The sequence below is a fragment of the Periophthalmus magnuspinnatus genome, chromosome 12, assembly GCF_009829125.3.
Source record: "Periophthalmus magnuspinnatus isolate fPerMag1 chromosome 12, fPerMag1.2.pri, whole genome shotgun sequence".
Lineage (NCBI taxonomy): Eukaryota > Metazoa > Chordata > Actinopteri > Gobiiformes > Gobiidae > Periophthalmus > Periophthalmus magnuspinnatus.
Window position 1 is genome coordinate 5,399,177 of NC_047137.1, and position 16,472 is coordinate 5,415,648.

A 16,472-nucleotide genomic window follows, 5' to 3' on the forward strand; every position below is an offset into this window, starting at 1 on the left:
GTTATCAATCTTCTCACAGTGGAAAAGTAACCAAAACTTTAAGTAAAACCTGCTACACACTGCGGAATCTTCAGTTTTAAACGATTTTTAAACATGCAACAAAATGTGCAGCAAAAATGTGCAGACCACAGACACAAGGAGAATCACATGAGACTTTAAATCTCTGAGTGCAAAGACTGCAGCGAAGAGACAACACACCACAAGCTAAAAGTTGTGTGTGCATCTTGCATCCTGTTTCCTGTCTAGAATAAAATGACTCACTTTGAGGCTCTAAAGTGTTCGAAAGACCAGAGCAGTTTAGATTCAAGTCAAAATGGTGTTATTATTATTTGTTATTTGAAATCTTAGCAGAACTGAAGAACCTGCTTGGATGAGCAGCAAAACATCTTCATTCCTACAACTTTTTGTCCAGTTGACAGATTTTAAAATTTTTCTTTTACTATGGCTCATACCTGGACGACTGAGCGATTACGCAGATATTTGTGAAATGTGGTGCAGTAGTTCAGATAAATGCTTTTTAATACTTTTTAAGCTGGCGATAAATGACACAGGAAGTAGAGTCACTATCGCTAATCTGCAGCAGCTTCACCCGGATCCTCACTGAGTCGTGACCAGACACACGTCAGGAACTACTCTCGCCTTTTTACGTTTTCAAGAGAGCTTCAAACTGGATGAACAGCACTGTTTAGTGAACCGAGTGTCATTACTTGCAGATGACACATTCTAATGAATAATATGGATGAAAATCCTGCAGTGTAACAACTTCATGAGAGGTGAGTAATACAGTAGCCTAATTATTTTTCACCATTTCCTGAGTTTGCATCTTGTGCCTCTGTGTCCTTCTGTCTGCCCCTGACGTTTTGTTTTATTGGTTGGTGCAGTAGTGGTGATGTTTTGTGGTTACTAGATGACAGAGCAGCTCAGAGTTGTACCACACACATGAGGAGCAGAGTCTTAAAAAATCACTTATGAAGACAGAAAGTCAAGTCATGCCTTTTTGAAGTCAGGGAGAAGCACATGTCCTAAAGCGGACAAATGATCCTGTAGTGTGTGGCGGGCTTCAATAAAAATGTTATTTAAAAGCATGCTTTAAAAAATGTATCTTTAGGCTAAAAGTCATAGAAGTCCTCTGCATGTGCCTATCTGGGTTTAAAGTAAAAAGACGTAACTGAGCTGTGCACTCAAGTTACCTCAGGGACTGAGGGGGACCCCAATGATCGACATGTCTCTCTTCTCTGTTACATTCTTAAACTATATATATATATATACATCAACCTTCAAGAGACTCAGACAGACACGAGAAGAAAAGTATTAGTGAGCTTTGTTGAATGAGTTATCTTTGCTGCTCAGAATCCGGCAGAAGAAATTGCGATGAAGGGTGTGGCCGATTAGATGAGGAGATGTCGTTCCTCTGAGGTCTGGACACTGGAGGTGGTGGAGGTGAGGCCGAGAGTGAAGGGGACGATGAGAGGGTGAGAAGAAGGTAAGAGTAGAGTTGATGAAAGATGAGGCACAGATAAACTCGTATATTCATATATCCACCCCCCAGATATATCAATGACCTCTTAGCATCTGTCCATACGTAGGAGTAATAGTATGTGGCCTAAAAAATAATGTCTTCCTCAAGTAAATATAACAGGGTAAGTACTAGGTTTTCATTCACCAGCTATCCTTCACTTTCACTCTGTCCCACCAGTGTTGCGTAGCTGTATCGTCTTGACTTGCAATATCCCTATGATCGCCCACCAGTTTGGAACACAAAACCAGCCATCCCGCTCAAAATCAATAGCCATCACGAATGAAAAAACTACTGCAAATATCAGCTAGCTAGCACATTTTCTGCCAGCACATTCCCTTTTGTTGACAATCAAGGACACAGTCAATAGTGTGGGCCCAAAAACCTCATCTGATTTTAAATGCATTCATGGACAGTGAGGCGGCAGTGGTTGGATGTCACTCACATGAATATTTCATATTTCATTCGTTTTACTGGCTGTGATTATGCGCAGCAAGCCACAATGCGCCTTTTCTTTGCCTCCGGTCCGGTCGCTGCACACTGCTGTGAAGATGCACAATGTCCGAGAGAGGCTTAATGCTGTTGAATATCTCTGATGTTGCCTGTGCTTTAAGTTTGATTGATGTAAAGAGGGCTGGCTGTGGGCGAGTATATTTATTATATAGGCAGCATTTCAGAACACTGAGCTGTCGAATTTTGCTAAATCTTAAGCCAGGGCTGCACGATATAGTAAAATTATTGTGTAACAGCAGTAATGGTTAATGCAATATCCATGTTGCAGTAGTGTTACTTATTTTGATATCAAAGTGATAATAAAATATTTTCAACTCAAAATAACTTTATTCATGTTAGAATGATCTTACAACAGTTCTGGCATACATCAAGATTCGAAAACTGCTCAGGAAAGTCAAAAAGATGGCAGTTATTTACTGACTACTATTTTTATTGTATTGTATTGATACATGCTCAATCCAGTAAAGCTTTAAGTACTAATTAGTGGCAAAAGTATCATTTGGACATTTTGGAAAGCCTTTTAGGGTCTAAAAGCAGTCATACCTCTTTGTCAATCCCCAATCTTGTTGTTTTTTTTTTGTTTGTTTTTTTCTAAACAGTGTTGGGTCTGATTTGTACTGGATGACAACTGGGGCTGCAGGTTCCACAGTGGGGGACAGCAGTGGCATTTACTGTCATTGTGTCTAGGCAAAATACATGTACTAGTATGAATATGGTGTGTAACTCATTGGTGGTGGTCAGAAGGGCCGATGACACAGTTATTATTATTTATTTATTTATTTATTTATTTATTTATTTATTTATTTATTTATTTATTTATTTATTTATTTAATTTTTTTTTATTTTTTTTTTTTTTTATTTATTTATTTATTTGACAGGGACAATGCTATCTGACATAGTTACAACATGAACATTTGAGACCCTCACTGCCATCAGTCTGCCCCAGGGGAGCTGTGTAGTATTTTGCCTCCAGAAAGTGTGGAGTGAATGGATAATGCAATGTAAAGTGCCTTTGAGTGCTCAAAAAGTACTCTATAAATCAAGTGAATGATTATTATCATTATTCCAAGGCTCAGAGAACCATATTTTTTATGATTATAAAAAGTACATGTTGGTGTAAAAATATATAGTTCCCCATAGTTTTATGTATGATGTTTACAGCACAATTTTATATGGGCTTCAGTGCAGAAAGTAGCCTTTCATTTACATTTCCCTGAATATCCAAGAAATAATAACAGCAGAAAAAAATGTACCTTAGAAAATTAATTTAAAGCCAGAGGGTTCAAATGATGTGGAGAGCAGCAGGTTCAAAAGAAGTGATTTGAGTGAGTTCCAATGTGCACATTTTGTACATAGCTCCCACAAACTCCTTATTTTACTCTGCCAAAAAGCTATCAGTGCAAATAAATAGTTGTTGCTGCTAATGTTTCACCTACACCAGGGTTTAATATTCAGCACAAAAAATAAATAAATAAATAAAATAAATCCAGGTTGCATCAGTTGAATTGAGAATAATCCATTTTTTTGTGATATTTGAACTATGAAATGAGTACAATTGACAACAATTGACTTTATGATAGAGAGTCAGACATTTAGGGGTGAAAAATATTTGTGTCAGTACACATTTTAAAATATGGATGATAGGTTAACATCTTGGTTAAACAAATAAAATGTATGAAAAAATATAAATCCTCTGAGTTGTTTAATAGCCAGATATATTTCATGTCTACAAAAATGCGCTAAACTCCCTCATCACATTGATGTGCCATATACTTGACAAAATGTTGAGGCTTTGATGTCTTAAATTCAACAGAAATTTGACATTCCAGGAAATAAACATTAATATGGCAATATACATGATGAGTGGACACATGCATGTTTAATATTTCAGCAGGTGAAGCAGCAGTGCGATATGACCAGAGGCAGGTTTACAGCCCAGTACAAATCAATTTTATTGTCAGCAGCATATGAGCATGTGATTGGTTCTCCCTGCACTGAATCTATCAATTTTTATTTCAGCAACATGTTTCATACTGTATGTCATATCCTAGAGCAATGATTCTCCAACTATTCACACCAAATAGTCCCAGTATTTGGCTTTCCCACATATATTACAAAACCATGACTGAAATTCTAGTACATTTAGAATATCTTCAAAATAAGACAAAAAAATCTGATCACGTTTGACTGTAAGTTAACCACCAGAAGATGCACAAGTTCCACCAGCAGTTAAGTGACCAAATGCCCACTACAGAGCTCAACAGTGACCGCCTACCCCTGGTTCCAATAGTAAATTTTACATGAACTTTTTTCTCATAGATTTCAGTACTATGTGGTAACTAATGGCTACAAGACCTATAATTTTACTTGAACCTGTTTCGGAAACTTTGTAAACTGCAAAGTTATTAAAACATTTCACCAAATCTTGCATTTTAAACATGCTTTTTGGACTTTAAACAACCGTGTTACAGATATTACTTACCAAAGCAATAACTACTAGAATAGAATAGACCAGTCTCTCCCTTTGTTTCTCGTATGTGCAGCGCCATCTGAAAACTGGATGGTATTTTTAAGCCGGTTCAGTGATTTAAGTAGAAATGCTACTGATATGTTTTCTTACAACCATTTCAGTGAACAGTATGAATATTTTATCATTCCCCAGTGGGCCACAGACGAGATAAGAACACATGGTGATTAATATTTAGAACAATGGCTCAGTACGGGCTACCTTACTGTGTGGTCATGGCTAGGTTCAAACGTAACACTATTGTTGTCGAATATATATGTTGTATCGATTCCTTTCTACAGTGATTTATAGAGGGGGGTGTGCTGCAGTAAAGCACAATGGGAAGAGGTTACTTTGGGTTAAATAGACAAGGGAGCTGGTTGCCTTCAAACCAGAAAGCCACAGGTTCAAAACTCGTCTGAGGTTAATCATGTTGTGTGGCTTTAAACCAGATGAGGTAATGTTGCAAGAAAAATGTGCCAAATTGCTGCGCTACTACTATTTGCCTTGGCGTCCCATGACAGAGAAGCTAAATGCTAACTTAACTTTGGGTTCATTTGATTTTCCTGCTCGGAGCAAAAACATGTGGGGTAAATCTTTGCATATTTTCTGCGATGTGAAAGTAGTAGCTCTTTACAAGTTATAAGAACGTTTCTAGTACCATACTTTTACTCCTACTTGAGTAACATTTTTATTGAAGTAATAGATTCATACTTGAGTAAAAGTTTGGGTTACTCTTCCCAAGCTTTATGTTGAAAATATTAAATCAACTGAATATTTGTGTTTCTTGCCCCGCTCCTTCACATATGATTTAGATTTTTTATTATTCAGGTTTTGTCTTTCCAATTACATAAACTTAAAATTATTATAGACAGTTATTCTTAAAGTTACTCTTACTTGAGTAACACTTTTCCCAAATACTTTTTCACTCTTATATTAGCAGGGCCGTCCCAGTGTTCCGTAATATGTGCGTTTATGCCAATTGTCCGCTAATTATGTATGCAAATGTACGTTGTGTTACTCAACTGCTGACTGGACATAATATACTGAACATAATATAGTATTTTTTGTCCTCAGTTTAGTACTCAGTTGTTCTAGTAGGCTACATTTACTTGAGTAACCCTTTTAAGAATGAAATTGTAATAGTGTTCTGACAACATACCTTCTCTCTTACTTGAGTTTTGGTTGAAGTGCCACTATGTACTTCTATGTGAGTAGCCAATATTATTTTCAAGTGTATTAGTACTTGAGTACAACTTTTGGCTTTTGCCCTACCCACCTCTGCATTTTTTTATGTAAATGTAAGTCCACTGTAGACAACTGGAACACATCAGAATCCACCAGAAAGCAGGAAAAAAGGATTAGATTTCACTCATTAACACATAGGGAACATGATCGCTATATCTAATCTATTACTTCCTGTAGTTTTCAGCTTTAATTTGACAAATTTCCTCCACAAACTGCCACTTGACTGATGTGAAACCATGTTAAATATTTACCACAAGTGCTTATCCCATGAAAGCGAGAAATAGTCAGAAAAAACATGTTTGAGTTCTTAACGAGAAGAACAAGCAAACTTAAAAAATAAACCACTTTCTGGGATCAAAAGCAAAGGCATTGATTTTTCTGAAAGCAAACTTCATTGACAACACTACCACCCTGAAGATGGACACAGTTCAGAACCTTAAGAACACTTTGGGTCGGTTTCCTTGTTGACCGTTTTAATTAAAGATGCAATATGTAACTTTTCTGCTTTGTCTGCCTGCTTGTTTCTGTGAAGATAACATTGTTTTGCCTGGGAAGTTCTACAGTTTGGCAGTACACCATCTCTTTGGAGACACACCAATGACACCACCAGGCTTAGTTACTTACTGGTTAGATCTGGAAAGGCAAGCAATGACAACACTTGTAATTAAATAAACGCAAAAAGGATATGTTTAATGCTATACTGTGGACAATTCCAGACCATGCAACAACATCTTCATGGAGACGGGGCACTGACAGGCTTTTAATTTATTGCAGGTCATGAAAAATAAACTGAAATGTTTCAAAACAACACTTAAACGTAATTTCATACCAAGAAAATATCCTTGAGCATGAGTGGCCCTGGGAGATTCTTGTCACGAGGCCAGATCTGCAGTATGCTATAGGGACAGATGTAGTATTCTGTGGGGACAATGCAGTATTCTATGGGGATAATGCAGTGTTGCAAGTCTCTCATGCTCCATTGTCCTGGATGTAAACAGCAGTTCTTATATGGGCCAACACACTCGGAGAATACACTGCTGAAGATGTCCTATACGTTCCATTTACTTCAACCTTGCTCTAACCCAAGTCAGCTAAACCCAGATGAAGATTGTTTCTAGAAAGTTTCCGAATCAATCTATATTAGTTTCCCGTGTCAGATCTAGAAACATCTACTAGATTGTGTATTGAACCCCACCCACTTTTCCTATTGGTTAAGGCTCTGAGCGAGTGACACGTGGAAATAACCGATTGCGGAGAAGTGTGAAGAAGACGATGACTTCAATACAATGTGCACACAAATCATGACAAAACTGTAATCACAATCAGGCTAAATGATGTCTAAAAACTGCTACGTTCTGTTACGACGAGGTTATTCTTCTGGAGTGAACGCCGAAGGCATCATCAAGCTCATTTGGACTCTGAACGCACATCCTAATGCATTTTTCCTCACTTTCTCGCTTCTTCACGTACTTCAAATGAATGTGAATATAAACAGCGGAGCTTCTATGGGTCTGTGGGACTCTATCTGAGATTCTGTGCAGCTCTGACCTTGGACAGACTCACTTATATATTCTCTCTCTTTCTCTCACTCTTTCTAACCCTCCCCTCTCCTCTTTTTCTCTCTATCCATGTACATCTACCCATCTGTTTCTATCTATCACGGTCTTCTTCTGTCTCTCCATCTCTCCCCATAACTCTCCTCTCTTTCCCTCTCTCTAACTCTGTATCTCACTCTGTCACCCCCCCGCTCACTCTATATCTCTCCAACTCTCCCCATCTGCCCTCCCGCTCTATCACTACTCTCCCCCTTTTTTAACTTTCTCTGTAAGTCCTCCCTGTCTATCTCGTCATCGCACGCTTTCTCTTTGTCTCTCACTCTCTTTCTCTCTCCTCACCCTGTATCTTTCTAACCTCCCTCCTTCCATCCTTTCCTCCCTCTCTCTAGTCCCCTTTAAATCTCTGTCTAGCTTTTCCCCGTACGATCTCTTGCTCTCTCTCTCTCTCTCATCGCCTGTCTCTCTCTGACACATAAAGAGCGTGTGCATCCATATTTACACACTGACACATTTACTCTTTCCTCTCCTCCCCTGCTCCATCTCTTACTCCCCCCCTCCTCCAACCCGGTCCATCTGAATTAGGCTTAATAAGCAGGTGAATTGTCTGTGGAGCCGTAGCCATTTGCGGTGCCCTTGGTTAAGCGTGGTTGGGCGTCAGGGTCAGGCGGAGCTGGCAGAGTGAACGAGTGGCTGTGTGTAGGCGCTTTGTGTCAGCAGACGCAGCACACGATTTATTCACAGTATTTACAGTACGCTCGAGGCCCTCAGTAATAAAGGACTATCTGATTGGAGAGTGAACAGCACAGCATGAGGTTTATCACTCAAAAGTCATGAATAGTGTTTATTTATGGTATAAAATGTATATATTTACATGTATTTGTGTTTTAATTGCTAAGTATAGAGTATAAATTATCCAGTGGTGGTAGGTAACAATGTAGAAGTGGCTCAGAGAATAGACTTTATATGACTGAAAGGTTTTTATTCTGCACTCTTCTCTTTTAGTGTTAACTTTATGATGATTCTTTATGTTTTGATTTGTTTGTATTGTGCGTTTACTGTTTTTCATATTCTGTAAACCACTTTGAGTTACTTTGTGTACGAATTGCGCTACTAGTAAAGTACTGTACTTAAGTGGAATTTCTTGATATCTGTACTTTACTTAAGTCAATTTTAAACTTTTACTTCACTACATCTGAGTGCAGGTATATATACTTTCTACTCTACATTTTTTAACAGGATTGAAAAGTAAAAAGTACTTTTCATATGATTTTTGTTGTTTATGGTAACATCCTGACAGCTTTGGCTTTGAGCAAACAAAATAAATACACACAATTTATAAGAAAAATGAAGACATTGATTTGTATTGCTACTTTAATATGTCACTACATTTAATTCTTTAACAGATTAACAACACTTGTGTGAAATACTTAAACTTTTTACCGTTAAAGTACATTTTTAACAGGTATTTAAATACTTTTAATTGAGAAACCTTTTGCCTCTGTATTTGTACTTTTACTTAAGTAACAAAGCCACCACAGAGTTTATCCCTTTAGAACTTGTTGTATAGCGAAGGTATTGAAAAAAAATATACACACACATATGAAGCCACTTTTATTTTTCTGCTTTATTTTTTTCCATCAATTATGCCACTGTTCCGAAATGTGTTATGTGGCTAGAAAAGGGCAGTAAAGTGCAACTTTGCAGCGATATATCTGATAGAAATGAAGCCTCTCAAAGTGCTACATAGTCATTATTCATTCTCTCCACCCTGGGGTAGACTGACGTAAACAAGGTGACCAATCTGTACCACTGGCCCCTCCGACCGCCACCAACACGCACACTTCTCTTTCATGCACAGGCAAGGTGGGCGAAGTGTCTTGCCTAAGGACACAACAACAGAACTTGATCGGAATGGGAATTGACCTTCGGGCCTTTGAGTTGGTGAACAAATGCTCTAATCACTGAACCACTGTCTGATGCAAATTCACAAAAAAATGGTTTAAAAAAATGAAAGCAGACTATTCCTTTGTGTTGAGAGTGCTGTAGAAACAAAGTGTTTTTGGCACACTGTGGTGACGACAGGAGAGATAAAAAGATTCTAAATAGATAAAGTGACCCGCTGCAGGATATTACTTTTGTAGATATTATTATTCTTTTTTATACCATATATGTATTATGGAAAAGCTTTATAAATTAGAAAGTTGAATAGTAGTCTTGCATTCAAGCTTGCATAATTAATATTCTAAAATGGTCACTTAATATATGACGCTGTGAGGATTAATTAAGAATGTAACTCTTAGGGCTCCACACAATTGATTTTGTTTAGATTTGCAGAAATACCCAAATGTTTAATGACACTGTGTTGACATAGATTCATTTGCTAATTATTACATTAATTAGCTGCACTAATGAGCGTGTTCAGATCAGTGGGCCGTAGGACAGCACAGTGGCAAAAGGCAGCTCAAGTGACTATAATGAAGATGACAAACACATTATCAAGAACAAGGGAGGAACGGTCTAGTCTACTTTATTTTATTTTTCAAGTTCCTGTAAAACTGTAAAGGACTATATATTGGAAAAGATCATTGTAATTCAGAATGCAAGATTACATCAGATATTTGATTATGTTTTTATTTTAAAATTACTATGAAAACCTGAATAAACCATTCATCACAGAACCTATTGCAAGTCGCAAGAATTTGATTAGAGGTAGAAATTGGGTTTTGAACCACTCACGTTGTTTGGAAAGTAATTTACCCTCGCAACACACAACACATCATCTTGTTTTATTAAGGCAATATGAAGAGTGACGTTTGATGAAGGACTAAAAAGAGTTCTTTGTTATGACAAAATTGAGTACAGAGTCATGAAAATAAAAAGTTAAAAATAAAAATTATGAACCTCTTGTGACTGATATGCCTCTCAAGTTCTTTTTTCATCTCTGAGCTGAAGCCTGTGTGCTCAAAGTGAAACTAACTACTAAAAAATCTACCTTTTGCTATTAAACTGGTGCTTTAATAACATTGGTTACTGTCTCCCTAGTCCTTTTTTGGCATATTTAATGCAAAATAGATATAAATGCAGCTTTGTTCAAAACACTCCACTACTTACATCCCAGCACCTGAAGCCAATCATGAATCAGCGCTAGTGCAGCTTCTGCAGCCAAGTGAGTGAATGGAGGTTCTGTGCTTTGACATGAGGTATGGCCTGTCCATGTTCTTTTTTTCAACGGTCTTTCTATTAGGCAAAGTATCAATGAAATGTACAATACTTATAATTTATGGCTTTCTTTCTTCAAGCACTGGTGCCGTGCTCAGTGATCACGTGCTCTTAGTGAAGCTAATGTGGCTATTTGTTTTGTATCGAGACCCCTCCACACCCTCACGCTACACATATATTGAGAATGAGAAAAACTTGTAGCTTTGAAAGCAGTGTTAACTCTTTTTGTTAAATGGCTACATGGCGCATAGTGTTAAAAGGTTACATGGCGCACCACCCTCCAAAATACTCCCAAATTACACAAAATATTGTCCTTGCCCCTGTGTCTGGTTCTTTCTAGTCGGAAATGATGATAGTTTTGCTTTCTCAGATGATTCTGATGTTGCGCACGGACACTCCGAATAGTAAATTATTCAATTAAATGCATGTTTGCAATAAATTACTTAAAGTAACCCTGCACGCCTGGCAATCATTCAAGGTACCCTTCTCTTCTCAGGTACACTGGTTGAAAATCAATGCTCTATATACAGGTTAAAGGCAGGCTACATACAGTTCCTTTAAAGAATGATGCTATGTCATAATACAACTGCTGACCGCATAAACATTCCAATAAGTACATCAAAAGGTTGTAGATAGGGTCAAACCTAACCTAACCTAAGTGTTGAGCAGCTCAGGTTGGCAGTGGAGTGCTTGTAAGGTTTTGGCAGCAGCTCTTCTGGCTGTGGTTCAGATGTGACACAGTGGAGTAAAGGCGCGGTCACCTTCATTAAAAGCTGAGTGCTCTGGGCAGCAGCTGGAGTACAGACCTAACACAGCACTAAACATGTGTTAAACGTGCTACTACACAAGTTTAATTGAACTGGTGACACTGAGTGATACACGGTGGTAGAGGGGTTAGAAGAGGATTGGATCTGCACCGATAGTGATACTGGTGAAGGGTATCAGCTCTGATCCAGAAACATGTTGTATCGGTTATCAGTTGTACAGTATCAGTTCAGATGATATTCTATTTGGTGTGCATAAATTGTCATAATAAGATAAGCTACTGACTGGTGTCACTTCTGATCATCTGCTGATCAAAACATGAATTGGTGCATCTCTATTGTTATTTGGTGAAATGTTGTGACAGGCCTACTTTCAGCTTGTCTTTGCCACATTAGTAGTTTTTTTGCATAATTTTCCTTGTCAAAGCCTGCACACTTGTGGACAATCAGAAAGAAATCATTACATCAGATATAATTGTTTCCATGGCATTTCAATAGTCTGATCACTCCAGAAATCAGATAATGGTCAGATCTTTGCTGTGCATGTAAAATAGTCAGTATCGTGCCATAAGAAACAAATAACTAAAATAGCAATTTTGTGTTCATACTTACTTCCTTATTACGTCATATTACCTTGTGGCTCAAAAAGAAAGGTGTTTTGGAGTCTCCTTGACCTGGCCATGACCTGGTCTTTGCACCTCTGATTCGCTGCCTCAGTAAGAAACACACATTCTCTGTGGAGGTCGCCCTTTTCCCAGTGTTTATGTAGGTTCTCTCTCACTATCGAGAAAGTTAGATTATCAGCCATTGTCCAGAAAAGAATCCGCTTTTAACTTGTAGTGGCAGTGAAAAAGCTCCAGCCACCCTTGACCACTCCACAAAGAAATGTCTGAATGAGGCAAGGCAAGGCAGGTTTATTTGTATAGCACAATTCCTACACAAGGTAATTCAAAGTGCTTTACAGAATAAGAAAGACATTAAAATCACACAAATCAAAACATAAATAATCACAAATAATCATCATAAATTTACCATTAAAAGAGAAGAGTGCAGAATAAAAACCTTTCAGTCATATGCACAGCTGAACAGAACCGTTTTGAGCCTGGAATTAAACATTGTCAAAGTGCCTGTCTCACATCTTCAGGAAGACTGTTCCAGGTTTTAGCTGCATAAAACTTAAACGCTGATTTCCCATGTTTAGTCCTGACTCTGGGCACGAGCAGGAGGCCTGTCCCTGAAGTCCTCAGAGTGTGAGACGGCTCATATGGCACTAACATGTGGGAGATATACTTTGGACCTAGGCCATGGAGAGACTTATACACAAGCAGAGCTGCTTTAAAGTCTATTCTTTGAGCTACAGGAAGCCAGTGCAGAGACCTGAGCACAGGACTTATGTGCTCGTACTTCCTGGTTCTGGTCAGGACCCGAGCAGCAGTGTTCTGGATGTACTGCAGCTGTGTTAAGGCTCGTTTGGAGAGGACAGTGAGCAGGACGTTACAGTAGTCTAACCTACTGGAGACAAATGCATGGATAAGTCTCTCTAAGTCTGGCTTTGACAGTATAACTTGGATTTTTGCAATGTTTTTAGTTGGTAAAATGCTACCGATGTTATTGATTTGATGTGGCTGTTAACATTCAAGTCTGAGTCGATTATTACCCCTAGATTTCTAGCCTGATTTGAAGGTTTTAGAGAGAGAGATGACTGCTGACACTTTCTCTATGTTTCTGTGGGCCAAAGAAGATGACTTCAGTCTTGTCTGAGTTTAGTTGAAGAAAGTTGTTTTGCATCCACACACTGATTTGTTGGATGCAGTGGCAGGGTGAATCCAATGAATGAACTGAATAATACTCAATTATATGTTATGTATCTTCTTCTTCATCTTTTTTTTCTCTATACTGTTCAGTGATACAATGAGATTAAATTGGTAAAGTATTCCAACGTAAGTATTTGAGTAGTTTAAACTATAGTATTTGTGTTCTATAAAAGTTGAATTTGCTACAACATAAGTAACATGTCATGCCATGAAGTAACATCCAATGCAGCTACTAATTTGTAGCATGTGTCTCTCAAATGTGGACCAGAATTAAATATATGTTTCTTTTACCAGGGAGTAAGTAAGTATCGTTCAGTACTTCAATTGATCGGTTGATTTTGCAGAAATATGTTCTCTGTGCCATTTTTTTCAGCCTTTTGTACGCAAGCTACTATGTTTGTTTTGATACGAACAGACCATGCTTTTCTCTGATTGGTTAATCTGATTGGTTAATCTGCTTGTCAATCGTGTCCCAAACGGAAATTCCAAACGGAAATTGGGGAGAGATGTCCCAAACTCACACTAGGGATAGGAGAATAAACTATAATATTGTTTACCATGATAAAAAGGGTAGACAATAATCACCAGCAAAGGTAATCATCACTATATCACCAGAATGTGCAGAAAAAGATACTTCTCCATAATGTTCTCCACTAGATTGGAGTTGGTTTCACTGATAACAAAGTACAATTCTATAATTTTATTCATAATATTGAAATTATAATTATTCATATCGATAAAATTTTAAACTGTCAGCAACTTTAATAATTATCGTTATAGAATCGTTACCCACAATAATTTTGGCTATAATAATTGTGACTCAAAATTTCAATGCAAAGCCTAACTCACACACATCTTTGTCAAATTAGTATTGTCATGGTTTTGGCTGGCCAGGCAAGTAGCATGTTTCAAGCCATGTCTTTTCCACAACACCCGTCGTCTCCTGGGATTTTTTTCTTGAAGGAACATTATTCATGTGTTTTTCTGTCAGTGCAATGAACACTTAAGATAACATTATGTCAGTTTGCCTTGTCCAATTACAGCACAGATGTCTTGTGTTATCTGTCTTGCAGGGTGCGTACGTTTCCTAAGGACTCGGCTGGGCTGCTGGGCAGAGACACAGTGCGAGCTCTCATGTACTATGCCTTAAAGGTGTGGAGTGACATCGCCCCTCTCAACTTCCATGAGGTGGCGGGCAGCGACGCAGACATCCAGATCGACTTCACTAAAGCCGACCACAACGACGGCTACCCCTTCGATGGGCCCGGAGGCACGGTGGCCCACGCCTTCTTCCCTGGAGAGAGGTTTACGGCCGGGGACACGCACTTTGACGATGACGAGGCCTGGACCTTCAGATCACCAGGTATGGTATCATTAACAGTAATATTGTTGTGCTTTGTAATGAGGAAAATTATGGTTGTTTTATTTTTAAATCACCTTCCACATTGTCCCAGTAGTGCATTTCTGGCAAAGTATACTGCAATAGTATACTTCCATTGTGCCCTTGGGCAAGATACATAATACAGTCTGCATTGAAATGATTGTAATTTCTGGTTAGGGAGACTTCTGGTACAGAATGGCATTGACTTTAAGTGTCCAGAAAACCCTTGGAACTAAACACTAAATCAACATTTTTGCTGCTAAACTCTGTATATGGTGTTTTAAAAGTATCTTCTACTGCTCCTAGTTCCTTTCTGTAAATTTTATTGCAAGCTATGTATACTTGCAGCCACTGGAATTTCAAGTACTACATGACATCACATAGGACTGCCCTGTTTACAGCCACGTGTTTCTGATTACAAACATTTGGCTGCAGGCTGGGTGGATGTTGAAATTTGTATACTTGTTAAACCATTTACACTGTTCCTCATATAGAGGCCCCACCTCTCCTTCCCTCTCACTCTTTTCTTCAGTCCTCCAGGTACTGCCCAAGTTAATAGCTCTATTTGAAATGTGGTTGAGTTTAAGTGTTTGGTCTTTAAACAAGACTAATTAGTTTATATTCTTCAGATATTATTCCTACCCCTATTTTTAAAGCAATGTCCAGTTTTTATACTACTTTTGGACACTCTCTGGTTATGGTTGAATTGATAGAGAAAAAATGAATGTTGTTAGTTGTAGCTCATTTCCTGAAACTGTTATAGCATCTTCAGTGAAATAGGCCAAGGAAACACACCCACCTATTGAACAGTGTTCTTTATACTGACAAGGACACTAGCCAGATAAAGTCTGTGATGACCAAGAACCCCAAGTGTCCTGTTTAAATCACATGTCCTTATCCGCTTATCTTATCTCAGTGTGTATGGTCTATCATGTGAACTAGTGTACAGACTGTGCAGCAGACCAAAACTACTGGGGCGCTGCTGTTTGGTGGAGTTCCAGATTGCACGATTAATATTTTATTTGCCAGAACAATGGCAGAACATAGGGAGGGGCGGTGATGGCTATCCCAGGCAGATGAACAGACATGAATAGCTTTTGTATCACTTTAATCTCTCCGCCTATGAGCCAACACAATGGGAATACTATTGAATTCAATTGTAATTGTAATCTTTAGTATGTAGATTTATCTGTGTCAGTGTTTAAACTTTTAATAGGGCAAATGTTTTTATCTGCTGTACCTGATTTTTTTTTTTTTTTTACTAAAAGTGTTTTTCTATTAAAAGCGTGAAAACAGAACCAATTCAATTCAAGTTTATATAGCACATGCAAAACAACTTTTACTGACCAAAGTGCTTCACATAAAAGTCAACAAAAACAAATATGCAGATAACATGATATGTGCAAAAAGTACAATAAACACCAAGATATCCTGTCTAGCTAGTATTAAATGCCATGAAGAAGAGGTGGGTTTTCAGTCTAGTCTTAAACTGCGTTGAGCCTGTCTTTGGGCACCGCAGTAGCTGGTCAGCTGACCTCAGGGCTCTGGAGTATAGGGCTGCAGTCACTCCTTCAAATGAAGTGGACCCATAGAGTACCAGTTTATGTTAAACTGTTTGCAGTGGTCCACAGTCTTTCCTCACTTACCTTACGCATTCTGAGCATCCTAATTATTTACTGTGATTAGTTTATGAGTATTTTCCACAACTTTCAGAGACTAGAGTGAAGTTTTGTCAACACAGGAAAGCTAACAAGAACTAGCATGCTAATCATGCACTTCCTGATTCTTAAAAGTTTTATAACTAGCTGCAGACACTACACAGTGGACTTATTTTGACCTTAAGAGCTGTTTATACATCTGTACCCCCCCCCCCCCCCACACACACACACACACACACACACACCCACATACACACATTTATAAACAGAGTTGGACTTTTTAATAGTCAGATTTCT

General features: G+C 38.3%; 1 protein-coding gene across 1 annotated transcript in view; it reads left to right on the forward strand.

Annotated features, from left to right (window-relative positions):
• The window catches only part of mmp17a (matrix metallopeptidase 17a), a 156,186-nt gene that overhangs the window by 108,110 nt on the left and 31,604 nt on the right, over positions 1–16,472 (forward strand). The window contains exon 4 of the mRNA XM_033976347.2: positions 14,210–14,499. Within this exon, the coding sequence (XP_033832238.1) occupies positions 14,210–14,499 (290 nt within the window). The remainder of the gene's footprint in view (positions 1–14,209; positions 14,500–16,472) is intronic.